Source organism: Eptatretus burgeri, chromosome 5 (genome assembly GCF_056783735.1).
Source record: "Eptatretus burgeri isolate ZD-2024b chromosome 5, Ebu_testis_v1, whole genome shotgun sequence".
NCBI classification, from domain to species: Eukaryota; Metazoa; Chordata; class Myxini; order Myxiniformes; family Myxinidae; genus Eptatretus; species Eptatretus burgeri.
Window position 1 is genome coordinate 36145436 of NC_140965.1, and position 26619 is coordinate 36172054.

General features: G+C 45.2%; 1 protein-coding gene across 1 annotated transcript in view; it reads right to left on the reverse strand.

Moving 5' to 3' along the window:
* Positions 1-499: 499 nt before the first annotated feature.
* The window catches only part of COX6C (cytochrome c oxidase subunit 6C), a 28869-nt gene continuing 2749 nt past the window's right edge, over positions 500-26619 (reverse strand). Inside the window, exons 2-4 of the mRNA XM_085881436.1 lie at positions 20350-20468; positions 776-917; positions 500-655 (exon numbers count right to left, since the gene is read on the reverse strand). Of these exons, the coding sequence (XP_085737562.1) occupies positions 792-917; positions 20350-20466 (243 nt within the window). The 5' untranslated portion in view covers positions 20467-20468 and the 3' untranslated portion in view covers positions 500-655; positions 776-791. The remainder of the gene's footprint in view (positions 656-775; positions 918-20349; positions 20469-26619) is intronic.

The window sequence follows — 26619 nt, forward strand, 5'->3', positions numbered from 1 at the left end:
CTTCTTTCATATGCAGCACATGGTTGTGAGTTGCATCATTGACCGAGGATGTGGAAACCCAGCTGATGCAACATCTTCTGTAGGTTAGGGCAGGAATTTGGAATATATTAATGGTGCAGGTAGGTCCATAGCTCACCAACTCTTTGCGAAGGACACCATAGGATCTTTACTGTCCACCAACTAATGCTGACAGACGAGACACCCAGTTTAATGTCCAGAGGGACGACATATTTATGCCTCTCCCTGCCTGCGAGTCACAAGGATGACAGTTTGCAACTGGGCCTAGATTTGAACCGAGGGTAGACGGCTCAGAGGCGAGTATGTATACCACAAAGCTATCCTGCCAGCCCAACAGATGTGAATAGGTCACCAAAAGAAAACACCATATAAAAAAAAAAAAATGGAAGTGCAAGGCATAAGGCAGGAACACATTAAGGCAAGAGCACGCGGAGAGAGAGATAGAGATAGAGATAGAGATAGAGATAGAGAGAATCACAAATCGTTGATCAAGAGAGCTTTAATCACATCATTGAGAGCATGCTACTGTGTACAAGAAGAATGACAACAATGGAGCAATGGCAACAGTGTCCAAAAAGATAATTTTTGCAGCAACAGAGACCTGGAAGATACTCCATCCTGGTTGTTATATCTGACTCTGCAAGCAACACACAAGATATGAACAGTGGCAAATCACAACCAAGGTGAACAGCAGCAAGAACAAATCAAGACATCACAAAAATTATTTTAAGCTTATAGTGCATGATGGACTTCATACCATGAATTTTTTTTTTTTACTTCTTGGTAGGAGGAGCACTTTGGAAGAGACCCTTCTCCCTCATGGACTCAAATATCTTCATGGGATCTTGGGTTTTGTAATACTCTTCGTAAGCTCGTTCACGGGGAATCGCAACAGCATACTGTCGAGCAAAACAAATAACAATTAAAAAAAAACTAGAACTGCCACTTTATAATCGCTGGCAGTGATTACTGGGTACCCAGACGTCCGCCTTTTATACAACGTGAGACTTGTATGATAGTCGCAAAGCTTCCCTTCGATAGGATAAGTGGAACTAGCAGAGAAAACATTCTTTAATAGTGATACAAATGCAGCCTTGCTTCCGGACAGCGCAGGACAGACGAGTTACGAACCGGATAGCACAAAGTGTTCAATCTAGTTCTTACGTATGCAGTTAGCCCTTTTTCCTGGGGACATTGTCGGTATCAATTGAATTGCTATTCCTGTACCCTCAAACGCATTCAGGTGCAGCCAAGTGAGCCTTCTGGGAAAAAACAAAAATATAAAAGTTCTCAGATTCAAATAATTATATAATTCTGGTTGCCAAACCGCATGGTTGATTGGGTTGAAATTTTAAACCCACGTTTCACATGTTGGCTAAATTATAATTGTGAAGTTTCGCATATATAGAAGCAGCGGTTCCAGAGTAAACATTAATTAATATTTATCCTTCAATCCAACATGGCTGCCAAACCATGTGACCTATCAATTAGAAATTAACAAAATTATATTCACTGCTCATGTGCAATATGTTTGTGAAGTTTCCCCTTGATCTGTCGAGCCATTCTGTAGAAGAAGATGTTTGAAGGTTTTAGGTTAAATTCAATATGGCCACCAAACCATGAGACCTATCAATTAGAAATTAACAAACTTGTGAAAGGATGTCTTGGGGAAAGTGTGTGTGAATTTTTGCCTCAATCTGTCCAGCCGTTCTGGAGAAGAAGATTTTAAAAAATTATTAATTTTCAATCAAAGATGGCTGAAGAACCATGTGATCTATGACAAATTTATATTCTGCTTCCAATCGTGTCGTGGAACACGTTTGTGAAGTTTCGTGTTTATCGGACAAGGTGTGTTTTCCTATCCAAGACGGCCGCCAAACCATGTGACATGTGATGTCATACTTTTTAACATATATGCAGGCATGGGGGTCGATTATCGTTGCCAAGTTTCGCTTGAATAGGTTATGTGGTTCCAGAGAAAACATTATTTAATATAATTATTGAATCCAACATGGCTGCCAAACCATGTGACCTATCAATTAGAAATCAACAAAATTATATTCACTACTCGTGTGCAATACGCTTGTGAAGTGTCCCCTTGATCAGACCAGCCATTCTGGAGAAGATGTTTGAAGTTTTTAGGGTAAATTCAATATGGCCACCAAACAATGCGACCTATCAATTAGAAATTAACAAACTTGTGAAAGGATGTCTTGGGGAAAGTGTGGTGAAATTTTGCCTCAATCTGTCCAGCCGTTCTGGAGAAGAAGATTTTTTCAATTTATTAATTTTCAATCGAAGATAGCTGACGGACAATGTGACCTATGACATAATAAAGTTTACATTCTGCCTCCAATCCTGTAGTGGAATACGTGTGAAGTTTCGTGTTAATCGTATAAGGTTCGTTTTTCTATCCAAGATGGCCACCAAACCATGTGACGTCATAATTTTTACGATGTATGCAGACATGATGGAAGATGATAGTTGCAAATTTTCACTTCGATGGGTTATGTGATTCCAGAGAAAAAAATTATTTAATATTTTTCTTGAAACCAACATGGCTGCCAAACCATGTGACCTATCAATTAGAAATTAACAAACTTATATTCACGACTCGTGACCAATACCTATATGAAGTTTCCCCTTGATCTGACCAGCCGTTCTGGAGAAGATGTTTGAAGGTTTTAGGGTAAATTCAAGATGGCCACCAAACCATGTGACCTATCAATAAGAAATTAACAAACTTGAAAAAGGACGTCATGGGGAATGTGTGTGTAAAGTTTCGCCTCAAACTGTCCAGCGGTTCTGGAGAAGAAGATATATATTTTTTAATTTTCAAAACAAGATGGCTGCCGAACCAAGTCACCTATGATGTCATAATATATTTTTTCTACGGTGAATTGTTGTGTAGATGAGGCTCAAGAAATTTCAGATTTTTCCGATGCAGCGTTCTACTTGACGAATTTTCACCCTGATACCGCTTCACTGATGACGTCACGAAAAATCATCCGTGTTCCCGATGGGCAGTTCATTAAAATGTAGGAAGCGAAAGAAATTTCCATTGCACGTTTTCAGAGATACAGACATCCAAAGTTTATCTTTTTTTTCAAGATGGCGCCCGTACTACGTGACTTGTGACGTCACAATTATCAATTAAGTTTGCTATCAAAAAAAGATACATAGTGTGGTGAAAATTTCGTGTCGATCGGACTTACCGTTCCTGAGAAAATGATTTTTAAAGCGAAAAAGCCTGCAAATTGCAGGCGGAAAAAGAAAAATAATAAATAAACAGAAGAAAAACAATAGGTTACCCAGTCCATTTGACTGGGTACCCTAATTACCCAGTCCATTTGACTGGGTACCCAAATAACCAAAGAATTTACCAATGCAAAAAAATAAACAAACATTTCACCGATCTCATCAGGGGCTATAGATAACAGGAGATCTGCATGCACGCACATACGCACGTACCCACACATACTTTCAGGAATGTAAAACAGAGTTTATATAAAGCAGGATGGCATTTCTCCAACCGAACAGAAAATGAGCAAGTAGAGGCACAAAGTACACCACCCCATTGCTAAAAAAAAAACAAATCCTCCAGTGCGTGACATTACCAAGATGCCTTCAGCACCCGGCGATGCCACCGTGCAGCACATGAAGACGGATTTGGGAGGGAGAGGTGTACAATCATCGATTAATTCTGTAATTAAAAAATAATAATAATAATCATACAATAATTAATTTCTTAATCAATTGGCTAACACCATACCAAAACCATCACCGTTTCATTCAAATCTGCAACTTTTGAAAAATAAGTAAATCATTGAAAAATTAAATAATTAATCGATTAATCAATAATTCAAAAAATACCCTTCAAAGACAAAAATTTTTCATATTTTTTTAAATTACAATTTCATCATTATTCGAAATTTTAATGGGGCCGGAGTTATTTCAAGGATTTGATTTAATTTTATACACCTCAAATAAAAGGAGGATGCAATATGAATATACACGGCCAAATATCAGCTTCCGAGCTCAAAAGGTGCCTCAGATATTGCCCAGATGAAAAGAATATAAAGAAGGATTTAATAAATCAAGAATAATTAAGTCATTAATTGTCAGGTCAAGTCAGGTGTGGCAGCATGTGCCGGAGCAGCGCATCGCTGCATCCACTTTCCGTCGGAAGTCCAGGTGCCTCAGTCTGGCCATCCCCAGGAAGATGCCTGGCCCGTTCCCATCTACTTGAGATGCTGATCAACCTGCTGCAACCACGAGGCAAGTGGTCGGCCAATTGGCCTCCTCCACTCACGAGGCTCCCTCGCTGAGAGAATCTGTTGAGCAGGATTAGCATGAGGAAAACGAGCCACATGTCCATACAGCCGCAGCTGACGCTCACGGACGATGCAGGTAACAAATCTCATTTGAGTCTCTCTCAGCAACCGCTCGTTGGACACAAAGTCCGACCAGCAATAGCCACGGATTCTCCGAAAAGACCTGGTACCAAAGGAATCAAGACCAGATCCCTGGTCAGAGTCCAAATCTCACATCCATTGAGCAAGACTGGAAGCACCAAGGATCTGACGACTTGGACTTTCGTCCTCCTGCACAGGTGCCGCCAGCACCACAACCCCATGGTCCAGTGAATCCATGACTCCCAAGGCCAGACCAAGACGTCTGTTATCCTCTTGCTCACAGCCAGCAGAAACATGAATATCACTGCCAAGGTAAGTGAATCTCTCCGTGACCTCAACATCCTCGCGACAAACAGGTACAGACAGGATAGCAGCATCCAAGATGTCATTGAAAGCCTGGATCTTAGTTTTGACCCAGGAAACCCGTAATCCCAACGGCTCCTCATTTAGCACCCCGCGGGCCCCCAAAAGGATAAAGTCTCCACAAAGATGATTGCATAATCTGTGAAATCAATTTCAGAGATCTTGACATTCCGAAACGATGCACCGCAACTTGATCTCTCCGACATCCTCTCCAGAGTCGAGTCCATACAAGTGCTGAAAAGTGTGGGGGCCAGAACACAACCCTGGCGAACTCCAGTAATAACTGGAAATAAGTCGGAGATGGTACCACCAGATCTCACAGCACTCTCAGTTTCAGAGTATAGTACAGACATCTGATTGATCAGTTTTGGTGGCACCCCACAAATACCAAGAATCCTCCAGAGGGAATCCTGATTCACCAAATGAAACACTTTACAGAGATCAACATCGGCTGCAAGCAGCACCTGCCGAAACTCTCGTCTGCGTTCGGTGAGGACCTGAAGAGCAAGGATACGGTCAACCATTGACCTCTTTGGTGTAAAGCCTGACTGCTCTGGGTGCTAGTGCTCAAGCAGATGGTGGCGAACCCGATCAAGAATTATCCGAGCAAAGACCTTGCCTGGTACCGAGAGCAGCGTCACCCCTCGGTAGTTGTTGCAGTCTTGGCGATCACCTTTCCCTTTTCAGAGAGGGACAACAAGGCCCCTCTTCCAGTCAGTTGGGACGATGCCTGTGTTCCAGACAGAGCACAGAACTGCATTCAAGGACACGAGTACAGCAATTCCACCAGCCTTGAGAAGTTCAGCATGGATGCCACATATCCCAGGAGCTTTACCCAATTTCAACCGGTTCACCACTGCCTGTGTTCCAACAAATGAAGGTTAATCACACTTGATTGGAGGGTCAGCAATACGGACAGTAACACCCCTGACATCCAACTCGACAGCTGGTGGATCAACCTGGTACAGCCACTCAAATAACCGGCCCAGCAGGCGTTCACTTCAGACTTCTCTGTCAAGCGCCCACCACAAACTGTTCAAACAGCAATACACGGAGGGATGGGCTTGGACGAACACAATGCGCGAATTCCCATATAAACAGGGCAAGTATCACTTGACCATAGGTGATGCTCTACCCACTCACAGTTTCCTCGCACATAGGCCTCCTTGTCCACCCTTAGTGCAGGTACAGTTTTATGCCTCAGCTCCCTGAACAGCTCAGCTCTGCCATTCAGCCTGGCCCTGTGACTCTGGCCAATGGTATCCAGTGTCCCTTGAGAGACAAAATTCTTCTTTGGCCTCCAGTGAGTTCCAAGACATCCATCAGCAACATCAAGGACAGGGGTCTTGAAAGCACTCCACAACTCTTCAGGATCCCCCAAAGCACCCAGACCCCCCAAATCTCCACTCAGCCTGTTCGCAAACTCCTCAGCTACTCTCTCATCCTTGAGCTTGCCAACATCCAGCCTCGGCTAGGATGGTACCATTCTCCTAGATTTAAGCTGCAACTTCAGAGTTGCTTCAACAAGCCTGTGGTCGGTATTGAGGAACTGAGCACTCCGGTAGACCCTGCAGTTCTGAATCAACCTCCAACAAACATCAACGAGCACATGGTCAATCTCCTTTGCACAGATAACCCGACAAGTCATAATTAATTGATTAATAAAATAAAAAAAGAAAAAAATGTTTTTGCCAAAGCACATCTTTACTTTTGTCCCCAAATTTCAGCTTCCTCTCTCAAAGGGTGGCTGAGATATCACCAGACAAAGAAAGAAAGAAAGAAAACAAACGGAGTAAAAACTGAGTACTCCATTTGGTGGCCGGCGATGACGTCACGCATCGCCTGGATATTGAATTGGGAAGGAGAGGTGTACAAAAATACAGCTCCATTTGAGGATTAAAAAATATTTTACACATTAATAGAGAAGAAATTGAAGGGATGCCAATGCTCTAAAAATTCAACAACTCAACACGTTTTCTGATAAAGTTGGTTCTTACAAATACTCATCAAGTCCCATTTCCCTTCAGCTCTCAATTTCAAACAGTCTTCCCATAGACAGTTATTTGCTTTAATTGCAGTCTCACATCAACCTCACCCACTTTCTGCTCTTCTTTAGGGTTATGGCACACTCTGGAGCGAGATCAGGATTTTGTCCCTTAATATTTTCTCTCGTTGCACTCACTATTTGGGTGCGTCAATCAGTGGTTGTTCACACTGGCACCACCGAGCAGTTATGAGCTCCATAAAGGTGCTGTTACAGTCTCGTATTGTCTGTCAAACAGGCGCAACACCGGTAAGAATTTCCCCTTCCTTCAGGACCCCCAAAATGGCACGTGTGCACAGCACATCATTGGTTGCGAAAACCAGGTTTTGGGAGACTGTCAAATGAATGTGGTAGACAGCACCTTAAAGGTGCAACACCATGATGAACAAATTACCTTCAGCTCCCACCAACCGGTTTAATAAACTTTGCAGAAATGCAAGATGACTAATCTAATTGGGTCATCTTTGAATGCAAGTATAGTGCAGCAGGTGTACATGTTATGCGTACACACAAAAAAGGGGAATAAACAAAATAAATGAATAAAACACAATGTGTTTGCCTTTGGAAATATACTGTAGTAACTGCATTCTTTTTTTTAAAAATCTTCAAAAAACAAATAATTTAACACCAACCTACCACTTTATTTTTGGCCATTTACCCTGAACTGTACATTTTTATTGGCCTCATTGTAAACATTCCTATGTGGTACAGGACAAGTCCTTTCATCGGGGTCAAAAATGGGCATTAGTCAGAAAAGCACAGTGAAATTTTTTTTTTAATGCACAACATGAAAGCTCAAATGCATGTGGATCAAATAAAGGGAGGAATGCGATTAATTGTGAGGAAGAATTAATATTACACAGTACTGATCTGTGCAAAAGTCTTAAACAACCACATGTTTTTTCTCCGATTTGTAATTTATCTTTTGCAGGAACAGAAACCCACAAACCCACACCAAGCCCAAGGTATCAAACTCTATGAGACTCATTATAATAGTTTTACACCAAGAAGGCAATTCCCAGGGAGAAATATCCAGCAAAAAGGTATTTCCAGATGTGGCATTCGAGCAATATGCCCAGTGTTGGCTTAATGATTAGGGTGGTGGGCTTGAGATCCGAGGATTCTGAATTCAAATCCCACTTAGCTGTTGAAATAATACCAGGTGGGGTTGACTCTGCCTGTCATCCTTCTGAGGTCTGCAAAATGAGTGCCAGCTAGCTGGTATACTGTCAGAGTGGCAACCCTCTCGGATTGTATCCAACAGCCAAGAAGACTGCTGAGGTAGCACCAACGCTCTGCAGAGTATGGTCCCGATGGATGCATTCAAGCAACAATGCAGAAGCATAATGAGACCAGGGAAGTTAAAGATAGAAAAGGGATTGGAAGGCCAAATAAACTCAGCAAAACAGAGGCATAATACCTAAAGATTATTTACTTACAATATATATATATATATATATATATATATATATATATATATATATATATATATATATATATATAAAATCAAGTGCTAAACTTATACAAGAACTAAAACAGATATCATGGGTTTAAGTGGACTGACTGTCAGGTCTCTTATCAAAAATGGTCTCAATGGGTGAGTTGCTGTCAAAAATCCCTTTCTGCATAAAGGCAAGAAAGTCAAGAGACTGAAATATGCACAAGAACATCAGCGAGAGCGAGTGAGTGTGTGTGTGTGTGTGTGTGTGTGTGTGTGTGTGTGTGTGTGTGTGTGTGTGTGTGTGTGTGTGTGTGTGTGTGTGTGTGTGTGTGTCTGTGTGTGTGTGTGTGTGTGTGTGTGTGTGTGTGTGTGTGTGTCTGTCTGTGTGTGCGTGTGTGTGTGTATGTGTGTGTGTGGGTGTGTGTGTGTGTGTGTGTGCGTGTGTGTGTGTGTGTGTGTGTGTGTGTGTGTGTGTGTTAGGTCAGTTTCTATTTAAAAAAAAAAATTGAAAGTTGCAAGTCTCACCCCCCATTTCCTTTCCTTTTGATGACAAAACACCACTGGTGAAGTTTTTAGCCGAATCGAACTATGTTTAGGGGTCGCTACCGGACATTGAAATTTCAGAATTTTGTGGTTTTAAATATTCCCGCTTTAAAATGTTATGGAACCACTGAATATGGCAGTCCATCTTGAACTGATTATTTTAATTGACTGTCATATTGCTCATATTTTAATTGCTCTCCCTCATGCACAGATTTATCCCCTCTCGTGTTCAGTTGTCTTACCCTTCCTCCCGCCCTTGGTTTACTGAAGCTTGTGGCGAGGCAGTTGTCCTGAAACAACTTGCCTTTGCCTCATGGAAAGCAAACCCAACTGAGGGCAATCTCAGTTCTTTCCACAAAGCTCGGAACAAGTGTGTAGCTACCCTCAGGAGAGCCAGAAAACAACATCTTTCTCATCTCAAGTCTGAACTCTCAAACCTCTCTCCCTCCTCAAAATCCTGGTGGCGTTTAATCAAATCTGTTTCTGGTGTATGTTCCCCCTCCATCCCCTCCCTTACCTCAAATGGCCGCACTGCTGATTCCACACGTGATAAAGCTGAATGTCTAAACTCGGTGTTTGCAGCTAAATCTTGTGTCCCAAACCCATCACTATCTCTACCCACTTTACCCAGTCGCACCCAACTGTCCCTGGACTCTGTATCCTTTTCTCCTGACAAGGTGGAGAGCTTGCTTTCAAACCTCGAGTCAGATTCTGCAACCGGTCCAGACGGCATCAGCCCACGTGTCCTCAAAGCCTGCTCTTCTGCTCTTGCTCACCCTCTCTCTGTTCTATTCACCCTCTCATTTTCCCAAGGTCATCTGCCATCTGCTTGGAAATCTGCTAACATCACTGCCCTGCATAAAAGGTGCAAAAACAGATCCCTGTAACTATAGACCAATCAGCCTTCTCCCAATCATCAGCAAGGTTATGGAATCCATCATCGCTTCAGACATGAAATCCTTCCTCTTCTCCAATGGCTTGATTTCCAATCATCAATTTGGTTTCAGACCAGGTCACTCTACCCTAGATATGCTGCTACTGCTCTCCCATCAATGGATGGAGGTCCTCAATGCCAGACAGGAAATCCGAGGCCGTAGCCCTGGACATATCACGTGCTTTTGACACAGTCTGGCACCCTGCCCTACTCACCAAACTCTCTTCCCATGGTATTCAAAGGCCATCTCCACTCATGGCTCGCAGACTTCCTCTCCTGTCGCAGTCAACGTGTGGCCCTAAATGGAGTTCTTTCATCCCCTCTTCCTGTGCAGGCTGGAGTTCCTCAAGGTAGCGTTCTGGGCCCTGTTCTTTTTCTGGTTTTCATCAATGATCTCTCGGACTCTCTGGAAAATCCTCTATTTCTCTTTGCCGATGACTCCACCCTCTGCCGTACCATCTGTCATCCCTCAGACCGGCAAGCAGCAGCTTCTTCGCTCACTGCAGATCTGGATAAAATCACAAACTGGTCCAACACGTGGAACATGTCTTTCAATCCAGACAAATCTCACACTCTCACTGTCTCTTCGAAAGGACCGTTTACAAACCCCCCCCATCCACTTTCTCAACAATCCTCTGGAAGAAGTCTTTTCTTTCAAGCTTCTGGGTCTCACTATCTGCCATGACCTTTCCTGGGAAAGTCACATTTCCAACCTTGCCTCAAAAGCCAGTCGCCGACTGGGAATCCTCCGTCGTGCAAAGTCCTTCCTCGGCCCTCTTGAGCTCCTGACCACTTACAAAGCTTTTGTCCGTAGCCTGATGGAGTACTGCTCTCCCCTCTGGGCTGGTGCTCCTGCCTCCCACCTTTCTCGACTTCACGCTGTCGAAACCAGGGCTTTTAAGATCATTGGCATCTCCCGCAGAATGAAGCTGAGTCTTTGGGCCTCTCACTCAATCACCGCAGGTTGGTCGGTGGTCTTTCTGTCTTCTACCGACTCCTCTCCAGCCTTGCCCCCCTGCTCTCTCTCTGTGATTTGTCCCAACCACATTTCCACAGGGCGCTCAAGGTCCGCCAACAACCCCCTTCTGGTAAAACTACCAAAATCACGAATCACTGCTCATCTTCACTCTTTCATTCCTCTTTTTCCCGCCTTTGAATAAACTTCCTCACTCTATTCTTTCCCATTCTTCCCTCCAGGCTTTCAAAACAGCTGTTCACCACCACCTCTTATCTTCCCCCATCCAAATCCTCGATCTTTTCTACCCCCGATAATCCACCCAAGCCCACTTCCTTCATTTCTCCTACTTTCCTTCCTGAAAGTCCCTTTAATGTCCATCTTCCCCTCGCCATGTTCCCCGTCCCATCCCCATCCCTCTCCCTTCCACAGTTCACCTGTGTCTGTTCCCCAATGTTTTGTCCCTTCCACTCCCGCCCCTCTTGTCTCATGCCTCCTTGCTGTGAGTTGTGTGTTAGCTCTCATACGAGCCTCGACCAAGGTATACAAAAAAAAAAAAAAAAAAAAAAAAAAAAAAAAAAAAAAAAAAAAATAGGTAAGATGGCGTGTGCATGACATTGGTCCCGATGGGCCCCACCCACCACATCCTTATATGGTCACAGTTATATGCTAATTTGGTTATTTTGCTGTATTGACTTCCAGACTGAACAACACCTGTGCAACCCGGTGAACAATAGTCTCAGTAACGAATATGGATCTGAGAAGTAAGGATCCACCAGTGTGACTGGTCAGAGACCATGCTGTAGAGCTATGTGGACATAAATTGCTATCGAACCGTGAAGTCCTTCAAGTGTTTTTATATTTTCATCTGACAGAGAAGAAAACAGTCCAGGAAAGTGCAAAATTAGTGACTGAGCAATTGATAAAATTCTGGGACAGAGCAAGAATTCCATGTAGACAGACTTATCATGTAATAAAGAAGATCAAGGACTTATTTGCTGACTGGCAGAAACTTCATAAAAACAAGAACAACAAGTGGTGCCAGATACAACAAATCCCGCCCATTTATTGACGCGATGTCGCCGCGCTATAATAAAACTAAAAGGTCACAAACTCACAGAGACAAGGAAAACAAGTTCTCTGAAGACCTGGATGATTTGATGGACATAGCACACCAAAATGCTTTAGATATGATTATCATAGAAGAGGATAAATTGTTTCTGATTGCTCAAAGGGAGGACAGGAGACGAGGATACATGAGTGAAGTTGATACAGATTTAGCAGTGAAAGAAAAACGACGAGAAATGTTTGATACACAAATACAAAATCGAGGGATAAAATAACTTAAAAGATGTGCCGAAGAGAGTGTCGCAGATCTTATGGATTCAACAAGCAGTGGAACTGAGGAAGATGACGTAGATATCTGGAAATCACCTCGCCCAGGGACATCCACATCCACGTCCAAAAGGGCTCGAAAATCGGTTCGAACACCAAACCTGGCGGCTTCACTTCATCGGGCTAAAGTCAGTGACCGCAAAGCTACATTTATCTTGGCCTCAGCGGCGCAAAGTCTGGGCCACGAACTAAACGACTTAGCTATCAATTGGTAAACAATCAGAAAACAGCGACAAGTTCATAGACAGAAGATTGCTGAGTCATTGAAGGCAGAATTCAAACCCACAGTGCCACGAATGGTGCACTGGGATGGCAAGTTACTTCCAGATTTAACCGGGGAAGACCTGGTGGATCGTCTACCAATTATTGTGTCAGGAGCCGATGTCCAGCAGTTACTGGGAGTACCAAAACTTCCAGGTGGAACTGGTGAATTGATGGCTAACACCATCCACACTACACTGGAACAATGGGGATTGGAAGACCGAGTAAAATGTCAATGCTTTGACACCACCAGTAGTAACACTGGTCACATGAATGGTGCATGTGTTCTATTAGAACAGAAATTGGGACATCAAATGTTGCATTTTGCCTGTCGTCACCACCTGCACGAGGCAGTCACAGTTACTTGCCTTGGTCCTTCAACGGGACCTGACATCGCCTTGTTCAAGAGATTTCAAGGCCAGTGGCAATTAATCGACCAGGAGAAATTTGAAATTTTGACTGCAGATGAGAATGAGCAAGAATTTGTGAGTGTTGATGATACGATATTATTTGCAAAAGAGCAATTGAAAAAATACCAGCCCCGTGATGATTACAAAACCATTGGAACTTTCAATAATCGCACTCGGTGGCATCCCAGAGAGAGGAATTCGATTCAGGCTTCCTGGGGCCCGCAGGATGGCAAAAGCCATATATGGAACCAAAATCTTTCTATTCAGAAAACAATTCAAACTAACTAAACGAGAGGAAAAAGGAATGTGGAATTTAACTGCGTTTGTGATTGGGATTTACATTAAACTTTGGTTTACTGTTCCTCGTGCCGTCAGAGCTCCTGCAAATGACCTGGAATTTTTGAAGAAACTGGAATCATATAAAATCGTGAATGAGGAAATTTCGAGAATAGCTGTGAAGAAGTTCTCCAGACATTTATGGTACCTGAGTGAGGAACTAATTCCACTAGCTCTATTTGATAAGGTTTCTGCTGAAACTAAGGCAAGAATTAGCGCTGCGATAACCCAGGGAGATGGAGCAGAATTGGACCATTGCACTGGTTTACAAATAAATTTAGGCACGCATGAAAATAGGTGTTCTAACCTAATTCTGGGGTGCTGATTTCAGATACGAAATCAATTTTCACTCATCACCTCTAGTTTTTGAGATATACATGCACGTACATGTTTACATATAGCCCCTAGACCAAAAAATATCTAAATATTTCAGTAATACACTGCATAAATAGATGTTTTAGACTAATTTAGGGATGCTGAACTCAAATTAACACTTTGGCAAGCCGATGACGCTATTTGCGTCATCCAAAAAACTCCGTAGGTCAAACGTGCATTCTGCAGCTGGGAATGCCAGTAGCTTACTGGTGGTGAGAGAGGGTGATTAGTGCTGCTCTACAATTATCCGGTAGGATGATACTTTTATATAAAGTAGCTGGGTTTTTCATTTTTATTTTATACTATAGAAGAATCATTTCATGGGAATGTTGGGGTATTTATTCCCATTGGCCACTCAGTTCATTTGAAGGAGTCATGAACCAGCAGCACCAGTGGAGCCTCTGTGGGGACCTCAAGGTCATTGGGCTCCTTATGGGTATGCAGGCAGGCTTCACGAAGTACTGCTGCTTTCTCTGTCTCTGGGACAGTCGGGCTGTGTCCAAGCACTACACGCAGGACTGGAGGTCTAGGAGCACTTTCGTGCCTGGGGAACACAGTTTCCAAGAAAATCCTCTGGTGGACATGAACAAGGTGCTTCTTCCCCCTCTTCATATCAAGCTTGGCCTCATGAAGAATTTTGTGAAGGCCATGGACAAGGATGGCACTGCCTTCCAACACCTGTGCACTCTGTTCCCAGGTCTCAGTTCTGCTAAGCTCAAGGAGGGCATGTTGGTCGGACCTCAGATCAGGGAGGTGCTGAAGGATGAGGTATTCGAGAAGCTCACCTTGAAGGAACTGAGAGCATGGGAAGCATTTAAGTCAGTCTGCCATGGCTTCCTTGGTAACACACGGGCACTAGATTACCAAATGCATGTCAAGAAGTTGCAGGCTTATCAGTATATGGGGTGCCGAATGTCTCTCAAGATTCACTTTCTCCACTCCCACCTCAACTTCTTCCCCCCGAACCTCGGATCAGTAAGTGACGAACATGGAGAAAGGTTCCACCAATATATTACTAAGATGGAGAGCAACTACCAAGGCAGGTGGAACCTCAGCATGATGGGGGACTTCTGCTGGATGCTCCTGCATGACATCCCGAAGGCAAAGTACACCAGATCCTCCAAAAAAAACTCACTTCTGACTGTCTGTAGTATTATGATGTGTATATATATGCTTATATCCAAGTAATAGTAATATTTAGTTATGGCAGTGTTCTGTGTCTGTTTTTTTTCGATCTGTAATAAGCCATTTGAATATATGAAATAAACACATTATATTATAAATATATGTATTATAATAAAAAATGAGATATGTGAAAGCAAAAAAAACTAGAGGTGATAGAGCAAAACTGTTTAGAAATTTGAATTCAGCATATCAAAATTAGTCAGAAACAACCATTCACATGCTTGCCTCAGAATTTTTTTTGTAAACCAGTGTAATTATCCAAGCAAACGAACTACTGTACTAGTTCACGCTATTCCAAGAAGAGAACTGTGGGATTTCCCAACTCAAAATTCCCAACGTTTTTTCGTGTTCCTAGAATTGCCGATGGCTTTTTTGAATGATGACCCAGTAACATGGCATCAGAGCGAAAGTTACAATGCAGCACTGGCTATTGTCTCAAAACTCAAAGCAGTGAACGACAATGCAGAACGTGGAGTAGCTCTAATGATGGAATACAATGAAATACTTCCTTCCAACGAGGACCAAAAACAATATTCGCTCCAGGTTGTTTCAGAGCATAGAAGGAAAATGCCGACCTGCACGAATCGTGAAATTGTTCAATGCATTATTATGCAAGTATTCAGTGATGTGAAAATTGATGAAATAAATGCCTAATGTTTGTAAATTCATGACCTGCATTACTTTTTATCCAGAAATTATTCAATTCAGTAGATTTTCTATTTCTTATTTTGGGTTATTGGAATTTTTAAAATTCTGAAATTTCAATGTCCGGGAGCGACCCCGAAACATAGTTCGATTTGGCTGAAACTTCATCAGTGGTATTTTCTCATCAAACGGAAAAGAAATGGGTGGTGAGACTTGCAACTTTCAATTTTTTTTAAAATAGAAACCGACCATGTGTGTGTGTGTGAGTGTGAGTGTGAGTGTGAGTGTGTCAGTCATTCACATCGCAAAAGGAAGTATTTCGAGATTTTGGATAAATATCCTGAGAAAAATGGGTTGGCATCTCAAAAGATGTGTAACAAGAACAATTGTAGAAATGTATTTTGCAGATAGAGCGTCATGTCCAGGTCAGTTAACACAAATGCTGGACGGATGAGCCGAACTGGCGGTTTACTCCCTCAGACGACGTTCCAAGTTATGAAGGACAATGCGTGCACGGGTCGTGAGGAGACACAAGAAATCTTAAAGCTTTTAAAACCAATGGGTTTATTTCCCACACCACAATATTCGAAAGAACCAGGGATGATTGGATCGCGACGGGGGAAGACGGCGGGTTGTGGTGGGGAAGGAAAGAGAACAAAATATATCATAAATAATTATGGACAGTACAAATAGGTAAAAGAAATCTAATGAAACTAAGGCGCCTCACTCCAGACTCAGTCGTAGATGGGAAGGAAACAAAGACCGGGGGAACTCAGCTCTGGGACAGTAGGGATGAGCAGGTGATGAGGAGGGTCGAGGACGACGACAAGACCAGCAGATGATGGCAGGACGATGAAGGGCTGGGCAGGGCGACGAACAGAGGCAGAGGCAGGCAGGAAGACCTCCTTAACTCTTTTTCCTCGATCTCCCTCAGACTCACACACCTTCTCAAACGTTTTCTCAACCAACTGCCTTTTTCCTCCTCGACTTAGCCTCAGACCAACTCTCATCAACTCCCTCTATCATCCTCTCCACACCAACTCCCCAATTAGCTCCTCCCTTTCCTTCCCCTTCGTCAACACTACGTCCCTTTTGGAGGCATCTCTACCCCCCCTTCCATCCCAGGCGATCCATCGCTTTGCCCCTTAGGAGGCGTTCATAGCAAGTCTCCCTGCACCGCTGGTAGAGGTTTACATCGAGGTTTTATACACAATTTCCTTAACCATAATCCCGAACTACTTATTACCATGTACCACCCTTTGTGTGTCACACATGCAAACAAGACAATTCTGAAGCTGACGTTTCCCTACTTATACATCGAGATGGCTATCGACTCGCACACGGACCATGCTACTCTATGGTGATATCTAACCTCCCCCCCCCCCAAACATAACAATAGGAATAAAAGGTCACACAAAAACAAACCTTAATTTCTATAATTTCATGTATCTTATTACTTCCACCACTGAAGATGGATGGAGGTCATGTCGTCTGTGTGTCTGTCCGTCCGTCTGACAGCAGGATATCTCAAAGTTGTGGACCAATTCGGCCGAAACTTAGTGGATGAGTTGGGTAGGTCACAAGAACAAGCCGATTACATTTTGCTCCAGATGCAGATGCAGATCTGCCCTATCAGTGAGACAAAACGTCAATTGCTCAGCTTGGCAAAGGTATGTGCTCTGCAGAGTGCCATCGTAGTTTGCAAAATACATTAGTATTCCTTCTGAGGTGCATGTTATCTCTTTGCTGATAACTCCACCCTCTGCCATACAATCTCTCATCTCTCAGATCAGCAGGCTACAGCCTCTTCACTCTCTGCAGACCTGGATAAAATCACAAGCTGTTCAAACACTTTGAATATGTCTTTCAACCCTGACAAATCTCCCACACTCACCTTGCATCTCTGAATTGACTGTCTGGAACCACCAGTCTGGGACCCACAACACCCTCCCTTCCACTACTTTCTCAACAAACCCCTTGATGAAGACCTTTCCTTCAAGCTTTTGGGTCTCACTATCTGCCATTATCGTTCCGAGGAAAGCCACATCTCCAAGCTTACCTACAAAGCCAGTCGCCGACTGGGCATCCTACGTTGTGCAAAGTCCTTCCTTGGCACACCCAAGCTTCGAACCATTTACAAGGCTTTCATCTGCAGTCTGATGGAGTACTGCTCCCCCCTCTGGGGTGGTGCTCCTGCCTCACATCTAGCTTGACTTTACACTACATGATAAAGCTGAGTCTTTGGGTCTCTCACTCTCTCACCAGAGGCAGGTCGGTGGTCTTTCTGTCTTCCACAGTCTCCTCTCCGACCTTGCACCCCAAGCTCTGTCTGGAATCTGCAATCTGCCCCTACCCGCCCCCCCCCTCTATATTTCCTCAGGGTGCTCAAGGTCCACCAAAAACCCACTTCTGGTGAAACTGCCAAAATCAAGAATCACTGCATGCCTTCACCCTTTCATTCCTCTTTTTTCCCCCCCATCTCTGGAACAAACTCCCACATTCTCTTCAATACCACTCTTCCTTTCAGGCCTTCAAAACAGCTGTTCACCACCATCTCATATCTTCCCCCGTCCAAAATCTTGATCTCTACTATCCCCATTAATCCACCAAAAGCCCACCTCCTTAGTGTACTCCACCCCATCCCCCCTTCCACACATATCCTTTGTTCTCCAATATTTTGTGCTTCCCTCTTTCACCGCTCTCGTCTCCTGCCTCATTATGTTTCTGTGTGTTCGCTCTTACGTGAGCCTCGACTTTGTATACTAATATATATATATATATATATATATATATATATATATATATATATATATATATATATATATATATATATATATATATATATATATATATTGTTGTGGTTACCAAATTCGCAAACCACCATTCAGGTCCCTTAGGTGAGGTATCTCGGTAAGTGCATGTGTAGTTAGGCCCAAACCCGTTGTCTAGTGGGAATACATGTCATTTATACGTGCTGCGACTCTTTAGGATAGCCGTTTTTCTTTTACTATCTTTATTTTGGACCAACCGCCATGATTACCACCACAACCACAACATCAACCACCAACCACAACGCCGCTTCACCACAACCGCCACGACCTTCACGTCACACCTCGCAACCGTAGCATCGCCACCGTTCTTGCCCCGCTGTGGGTACCGGTGTTGGACTCGTGCAGGGCGCACGTTGAACAGCGTGTACAAAATCACGGATTTTGTGCTTCAAAAACGGATCAAAAACGACACACGCCCACTTTTTGCCGTCCAATCGGTGAGCGAGGGGCGATTTGGCCCCGCCTCCAGAACGATCGATATATGCAAATTTGTGGATCAAAAAGCCTTCACGCCCACTTTTTCTCGGGCCAATGGGGAGCGAGGTGAAAGGTCGAAGGGAGGGGGTCAAAGGCGAAGCTACGGGGGGATAAAAGGACGGTGTTCGTCAGTCAGAAGAGTGTGGAAGTCTGGAGCCCGAAGCCTGCAGTAGCTGGAGAAGCTGAAGAGAGTCGAACGAGGAGAGCCCAGACAAGAGTCCAGGGTGGAGAGTCCAGAGGCGGAGAGGCGGCAGCGGCGAAGGCAGACGAGGGGGTGCTCGCGACGGTGCCGGGAGCTGCACGCCCGAGGAAGGCCGGCAGCGCGACCTGGCCGAGGTGGAGACGCACACCAGGGATAATAAAGATCCTCTATACCCCGAGCATCAGCAACCCCCTCCTGTTTCCCCCCGCGCTGAGATAGTGCGACCAAGGGGGCCCCTTTTCCCACCCCCTGCCAGGCACTGTCCGCGAGGCCCGCGGAGTGAGGCGCCATCGCCGCTCCGCGTCTCATCACCAGACGGGTAGGCGCGACCCGGTCTCGGCCTCAGGCCCGCCTCATCCTTGAGGGTATTCTTTCCTTGGTTTTGGGTATGTGTTGTCGGCGCCGTCTGTGAAGAAGAATTGTATAAGTGTTGCCGTGTGCTCGGTAGTTGGTATTAGCTCTGCACTGTGTTTTCACTTTTATATTTGCTTTTTGTGTAAATGGAATTGTGTTTTCTTTTTTTTGTGTGCTTTTGGTGGAATTGTATTTGTGTGCTTCCCGTGTGCCGCGAATAAATGTGCTTTATTGTTGAACTGTTCTCCCGCTTCGCTTCGTCTTTTCCCCCATTGAACCCTCATCTTGCTTCACGTAAAGGGTTGGTAGTGGGCTGAATACGCCCGATAATTAATCGAACCGTCGAGGTCGACGATAACACCGCTCGGTTATTCTGATAGTACGGAACGGGTCGCTTAAGTGGCCCGTGTCCGAAGTCGACCTGCGGCGAGGTGCGATCGCCCGGTCTACCCTCCGCGTGGGTACTTAGGTAGGTCGAATTTGGCGAGCAACCCTATCCCACGCGGGGGCTGATTGGCTCGATCGCGGTGAGACCGAAAGGTCCACCCGTGACTGGTTCCCGGCGTTAGTCCGAGAGGGTCACGACTGGATTGTCCGTCCGGTGGGCGACGTGCCGCGATTCGAGTTACGTGGCCGTTCGCACGCCGGCGGGCGCGAAGACCGCAACAATATATATATATATATATATATATATATATATATATATATATATATACATATATATATATATATATATATATATATATATATATATATATATATATATATATATATATATATATATATATATATATCACAAATTCGAGTTTGCAGGAATGTTTAAAACAAGCATTTTATACAAATGCATAAATCTTTGAATAAAAAAAAGCTGTTAGCTCATTAGAAACACGACACAAAGTAACACAAACCCATAATTGCAAACAACATAGGTGAAAGTCGATCGACTCAAATTATACCCGCAAGGGTAAAATAATAATTTGGGTGTAGCTGTTGTACACAAAATAAAAATAAAAGGAAGACTGTTAGCCATTTGTATTACTCCTTAAGATTGACTCGCCACATCTCCAAGAATAGGTAGAAAACATGAGAAGCAGCCTAAAGAAAAGACTTTTAAAATTGAAGAAACCAAAATTCACCAATTGCTGGAATGTCCTTCCACCATTACCTTGAAATAAGCTGCACTGAGGAAGGCAGCGACAAAGGCAATGGGCATATGGAAGCGAAGACGCTTGGCCAGCAAACCACGCATGACAGGCTTCTTCAGACGAGCCACCTCAGACATTTCTATGTAAAGTAACAGGAAGAACAAATATCAGGCAAGAGCTTCTTAAAATGGAAAAAACAGATACAGGTAGGTGGAGGTATCACCCAAGTCCAAACAGCAACACCAATCAGAGTATCACAATGATCAATGGAGAGAACAACAGTCTTTGCGACAAACACAATCAGAAGTGGGTATGAAGGGTTGGCTCAAGGTGCCATTCACATATTGTGGGAATTACTTCTCAGGACAAAAACTTTGCAATAGTATGAGGTAGTTATCTCCCATTTTGCATGCATTAGAATAAGTGCAAGGTAATTTCGTCATGATATGAGATACGTGTCATTATATGTAAAGAAAGATGTTGACCCACACCCAATTGTTGCATCGAAAACCACCATCAATGGTTCGGGTGCAGTCTCGCGGAACATCCAAAGCCATGCCGGCAAGGATGAGTAGATTAACGGGAACAAAGACCCGGCGAAAACTCAGATCCGAACCATGCTGGACCAATGAAAGAAAGGACGGAAACGAACTGGGAACATTTCTGCAATTGTTTTATTTACAGCAAGGACACAGAGCAAGCTTATAGCGGATATACAGGAGATTTACAATGATCAAAAACATTTATGCAATTGTACTTAGCAGACAGCGCCACACACACAAACACACACACAGACGAAAATAAAACCCATGTGAATTCCAAGGAACCTCGCAGCCAGGGAGAGAGACGAGCTGGGGCTGCGGCTCGGATAGGTACCTGCACGTTGGAGAGAGGTCGTGCTCCGTGGTGTGGCACCTGCCAATGGTCGTGCAGCTCGGCCCGCAGTCACACGAGTAGGGCTCGTGTCCGCGGAGGAACCCGAGCGGAGCAGAGAGAGTCCCAGGGCGGGGATCAGGGTCACAGACAGGACCCAGCGAGAGACCCAGTCGAGGTCGGGTGTCCTCGGTCGTTATTGGAATCGACCAGATGGATTGCTCCACCAACGAAGAACGGCCATGCACCACCACCCACAGACTCGTGAAAAAGCTCTCAATCTGTCAATCCTCCTCGTACACCGAACTCAAGACTCCAGCAAAACTCCAATGAACGCCCCAGCGAATGCAGAACTGAACTGAGCCTTTTGACTGGACTCACACGAACGTGCGTCTCAGAGGGTCCCTTCGTAGTCCATCGACCTCCCTCAGCGTGGCGGGGCCTTGGTCAAAGCTGACATCACTGTCCGCCCTGATTGGACAGGGCCTCCATGGGTCTGCCCCTTCTGGGCGGGGTTTCTGCCATGCCGGGAGCCCGCCCCTCCACGCATGACTGCACTCGCCATAAGGGTACCTCACAAAGATTTCGCCTCGGAAAGCGAGTCGCCGGTTAGGCGAGTAGGTGAACACACGCGAGTAGCATGTGAGAGGAGGGGCAAGCAGGCAGAGGGTACCATGGGTTGTCGTGGATTTGCATTTGCAATGAAATTGAGTGGGGATATAAAGATTTATTAATCTAAGTAAAAAAACATCGCAACGCACCCCTTTAATTTTCCCACTAAACACAAGGACGGGATCTGTCTACACATATACTTAACGGCATAACTAACTTCGGGGAACCTGTATGATTGAATGCATACGGTTCCTAGAACCGTAACACTATTAACACTCAACTTTGAGCTGTTTAGCCTGGGATTAAATCCTGAGGCAGTTATAAACAGCCGTCCTGGTATTTCACATGCAGGGCGAGGCATCAATCAATGCGATGGGTGCCATCCATTTGAAAGAAGTGAAACCAGGTGTTCATCTGCTGGCATTATTTAGTGCATGTTTGATGTAATCCCACTGTCTTTCATGAAGAAAAGGCGAATAATCACCGGCACCATGACCAAACTAACAAACTCCTGATCCAACAAGACTGAGGGGAAGGAAATGGCAAACCATCCAGCATAATCCTATCCAGAGAGACTGCTGCAGGAACACTGAAGCTCTGCACAAAGCATCATAGTACATTGATGACGATTCCAGATACGACAGTGAAAAGGGTAATGCCAGCGTAACGGACGTAACATTGAGACAAAAATTGCATCACTAATGTTGAAATTTTGAAAAGGTTGGCCATATTACAGAGAGTTTCTTTATTACACATCTTAATTAGTCTCTATGGCTTTCTGATATTGGTACAAACCCCACTGTGTAGTTTACTACTAAAGCAAAAATCAACATTTAAGAGGCCTAATGGATGTAACATCGAAATGGACACAACTAAAACTGGCCAGAGCACAATTCTTAAATCCTGCGAAATAACGAATTTGTAGTATACCTTTCATTCGCGGAAAGAAAACTAAGCATTAGTAGCATACTTTCTATATTCCAACGATACGATCTGTCTGTTGTTTGTTGAAATATTTTCAAAAGTTCACTGTAACTGACGCAACTCAGCAATGTAACGGATGTAACCCATGCGATCACATATTGGATAGTCAATGCTAGGGCGCATTTTATGATATCTATACAATCTCTTACATACATCAGCGAACATTTGGTTGTTTTTTTTGAACAAAAATTATATTTTGATCAAAAAGGCATGAGACCGTGGACAACACAAAAAAAATGTAACGTACGTAACAATGTGCACCTGGTACAATAAATTGCAAAAAAAGGTACACAACAGTGGAAATGTTTCAAAAATTATACTACAGCCTGATCCTATATCAGTACTATTCTTCAGCGAATACGACTTCGGATTAAAACATTCATCAAATAGCCATATTTTCGACAAAATGATAACAGACAGAATGACTTATCATTGGAAGATGTTGAGGCAGTTCTTTCAAGATGGCCGCCAAATCAAGTGACATCATGCACGGAGTCCAAAGGGCGGAGGAGCTCCTTGTGAGCCAACGTCCATCCATATCTAGTGCCCAACTGTGTCTGCGGACGTCCTCCTGCAGTTGGGTCACTTCTTATTAGGAGGTTGGTGGCAGGATTTGCACTCCGGCCACCGTAAAACCCTTCATTCCGCAAAACGCAAAAACGCAAAAAAAATCTGAAGACCCACTCCGTGGGAGTACCTCCTGTGCAGCTTCCCTTCGCAGGGCAGCTCACCGGATGACGGGATTGGGGCAAAGCCTTCGGGACCCCCAATCTTTGATAGGAGGGAAACCACGGGGTAACATCCCTGGGTCAGATTGCGGGAGAGTGTGTAGGAGTGGTGCTGAGGTGTCGTCCACCAGACGGCGGTCTCCTTGGGTTAACCTGAGGCGGTCCCTTCGGGTGGGTGCCTGGAATGTCCTATCCCTAAGAGAGGATGATCACCTGTCTCTGTTATCATCTGAGCTCAAGCGTTTGGACATCGGGATTGCAGCTCTCTCTGAGGTTCGGAGACCGGATTGCGGCGAGATAATGGTGGGTGGTTACACCTACTATTGGTCTGGTCGCTCTGATGGTTACCATACCCAAGGAGTTGCTGTAGCTGTGTCCAATAAGCTGACCCCAATGATAATTGAGGTAACACCGGTCAACGAGCGTATTATGAGATTAAGGATTCGTCACTCCTTAGGTGTCATTTCCCTGGTCTCTGTTTATGCTCCGACTGAGGCGAGTGATCTCACCGTGAAGGATGCATTCTACGCCACACTCGAGTCTGTGGTTGATCAGTGCCCCAGACGAGATACACTTCGAGTCTTGGGGGATTTCAATGCATCGACTGGAACTGATAGGGACGGTTATGAGGTGTGTGTTGGTCCCCATGGGTCAGGAACTATGAACCAGAATAGCACTAAGTTCCTTGACTTTGCAAGAAGTCATGGACTTAGGGTGGCTGGTTCATGGTTTCAGCGCCCACAAGCTCATCGCTGGACTTGGTATTCCAACGCTGGCGGTGTGGCAAAGGAGATTGACCATGTCCTCATTGACGGTCGTTGGAGGATGATCCAGAACGGCAGGGTCTACCGGAGTGCTCAGTTCCTCAATACTGACCACAGGCTTGTTGTAGCAACTCTAAAGCTGCACCTTAAATCCTGGAGAATGGTACCATCCCAGCCGAGGCTGGATGTTGCCAAGCTCAGGGATGAGAGAGTAGCTGAGGAGTTTGCGAACAGGCTGAGTGGACACTTGGGGGGTCTGGGTGCTTTGGGGGGTCCTGAAGAGTTGTGGAGCGCCTTCAAGACCACCGTCCTTGATGTTGCCGGTGGATGCCTTTGAGCTCACCGCAGGGCAAAGAAGAATTTTGTCTCTCAAGGGACACTGGATACCATTGACCAGAGTCGCAGGGCCAGGCTGAATGGCAGAGCTGAGCTGTTCAGGGAGCTGAGGCGTAAAACTGTACGTGCACTGAGGGTGGACAAGGAGGGCTATGTGCGAGGAATCTGTGAGGGGGTAGAGCATCACCTGTGGACAGGTGATTCTCGTCCCGCTTACAGGGGAATTCGCGCATTACGTTCATCCAAGCCCATCCCTCGGAGCACTACAGTTCGAGCAGAGAGTGGTAGGCTCTTGACAGAGGAGTCTGAAGTGAAGGCCCGCTGGGCCGGTTACTTTGAGCGGTTGTACCAGGCTGATCCCCCAGCTGTCGAGTTGGACGTCAAGGGTGTTACAATCCCTGTTGCTGACCCTCGAATCAACTGTGGTCCACCTACGCTTGTGGAAACACGGGCTGCGGTGAACCAGTTGAAACGGGGCAAAGCTCCAGGGATCTGTGGCATCCATGCCGAACTTCTCAAGGCTGGTGGAAATGCTGCACTTGTGTCGTTGCATGCAGTTTTGTGCTCTGCCTGGAACACAGGCATCATCCCAACTGACTGGAAGAGGGGCCTTGTTGTCCCTCTCTGGAAAGGGAAGGGTGATCGCCAAGACTGCAACAACTACCGAGGGGTGACGCTGCTCTCAGTGCCGGGCAAGGTCCTTGCTCGGATAATTCTCGATAGGGTTCGCCCCCATCTGCTTGAGCACCAGCGTCCAGAGCAGTCAGGCTTTACACCAAAGAGGTCAACGATTGACCGTATCCTTGCACTTCGTGTCCTCACCGAACGCAGACGAGAGTTTCGGCAGGGGCTGCTTGCAGCCTATGTTGATCTCTGTAAAGCGTTCGATTCAGTGAATCGGGACGTCCTCTGGAGGATTCTTGGTCTTCGTGGGGTGCCACCAAAACTGATCGATCTGATGTCTGAACTCTACTCTGGTACTGAGAGTGCTGTGAAGTGTGGTGGTACCATCTCTGACTTATTTCCAGTTGTTACTGGAGTTCGTCAGGGATGTGTACTTGCCCCCACAGTTTTCAGCACTTGTATGGACTGGATTCTAGGGAGGATGTCGGAGAGATCAAGTTGCGGTGCGTCATTTGGGAATGTCAAGATCTCGGACCTTGACTTTGCAGATGATGCAGTCATCTTTGCGGAGACTTTAGACATCCTCTTGGGGGCCCTCGAGGTGCTGAATGAGGAGTCGGAGCCGTTGGGATTATGGGTTTCTTGGGTCAAAACTAAGATCCAGGCTTTCGGTGACATCTTGGATGCTGCTGTCCTGTCTGTGTCTGTTTGTGGTGAGGATGTTGAGGTCGTGGAGAGATTCACTTACCTTGGCAGTGATATTCATGTCTCTACTGGCTGCGAATCAGAGGTCAATAGACGTCTGGGTCGGGCCTGGGGAGTCATGGATTCACTGGATCATGGGGTGTGGCGCTGCCGGTACCTGTGCGGGAGGACGAAAGTCCGAGTCTTCAGGTCCTTGGTACTTCCAGTCTTGCTCTATGGGTGCGAGACTTGGACTCTGACCAAGGATCTGAGACGGAGACCTTTGGTACCAGGTCCTTTTAATTAATTTTAATTTCCATTAATTCCTTTGGTACCAGGTCTCTTCGGAGAATCCTTGGCTATCGCTGGTCGGATTTTGTGTCCAACGAGCGGTTGCTGAGAGAGACTCGGATGAGATTTGTTACCTGCATAGTCCGTGAGCGTCAGTTGCGGCTGTATGGACATGTGGCTCGTTTTCCTGACTCTGATCCTGCTCACCAGATTCTCTCAGCGAGGGAGTCTCATGAGTGGAGGAGGCCAGTGGGTCGACCACGTGCCTCATGGTTGCAACAGGTTGACCATCATCTCAAGGAGATGGGGATGGGCCTGGCATCTGCCTGGGGGATGGCCAGACGGAGGCCCCTGGAGAACCGGCGGAAAGTGGACGCAGCGACGTGCTGTTCTG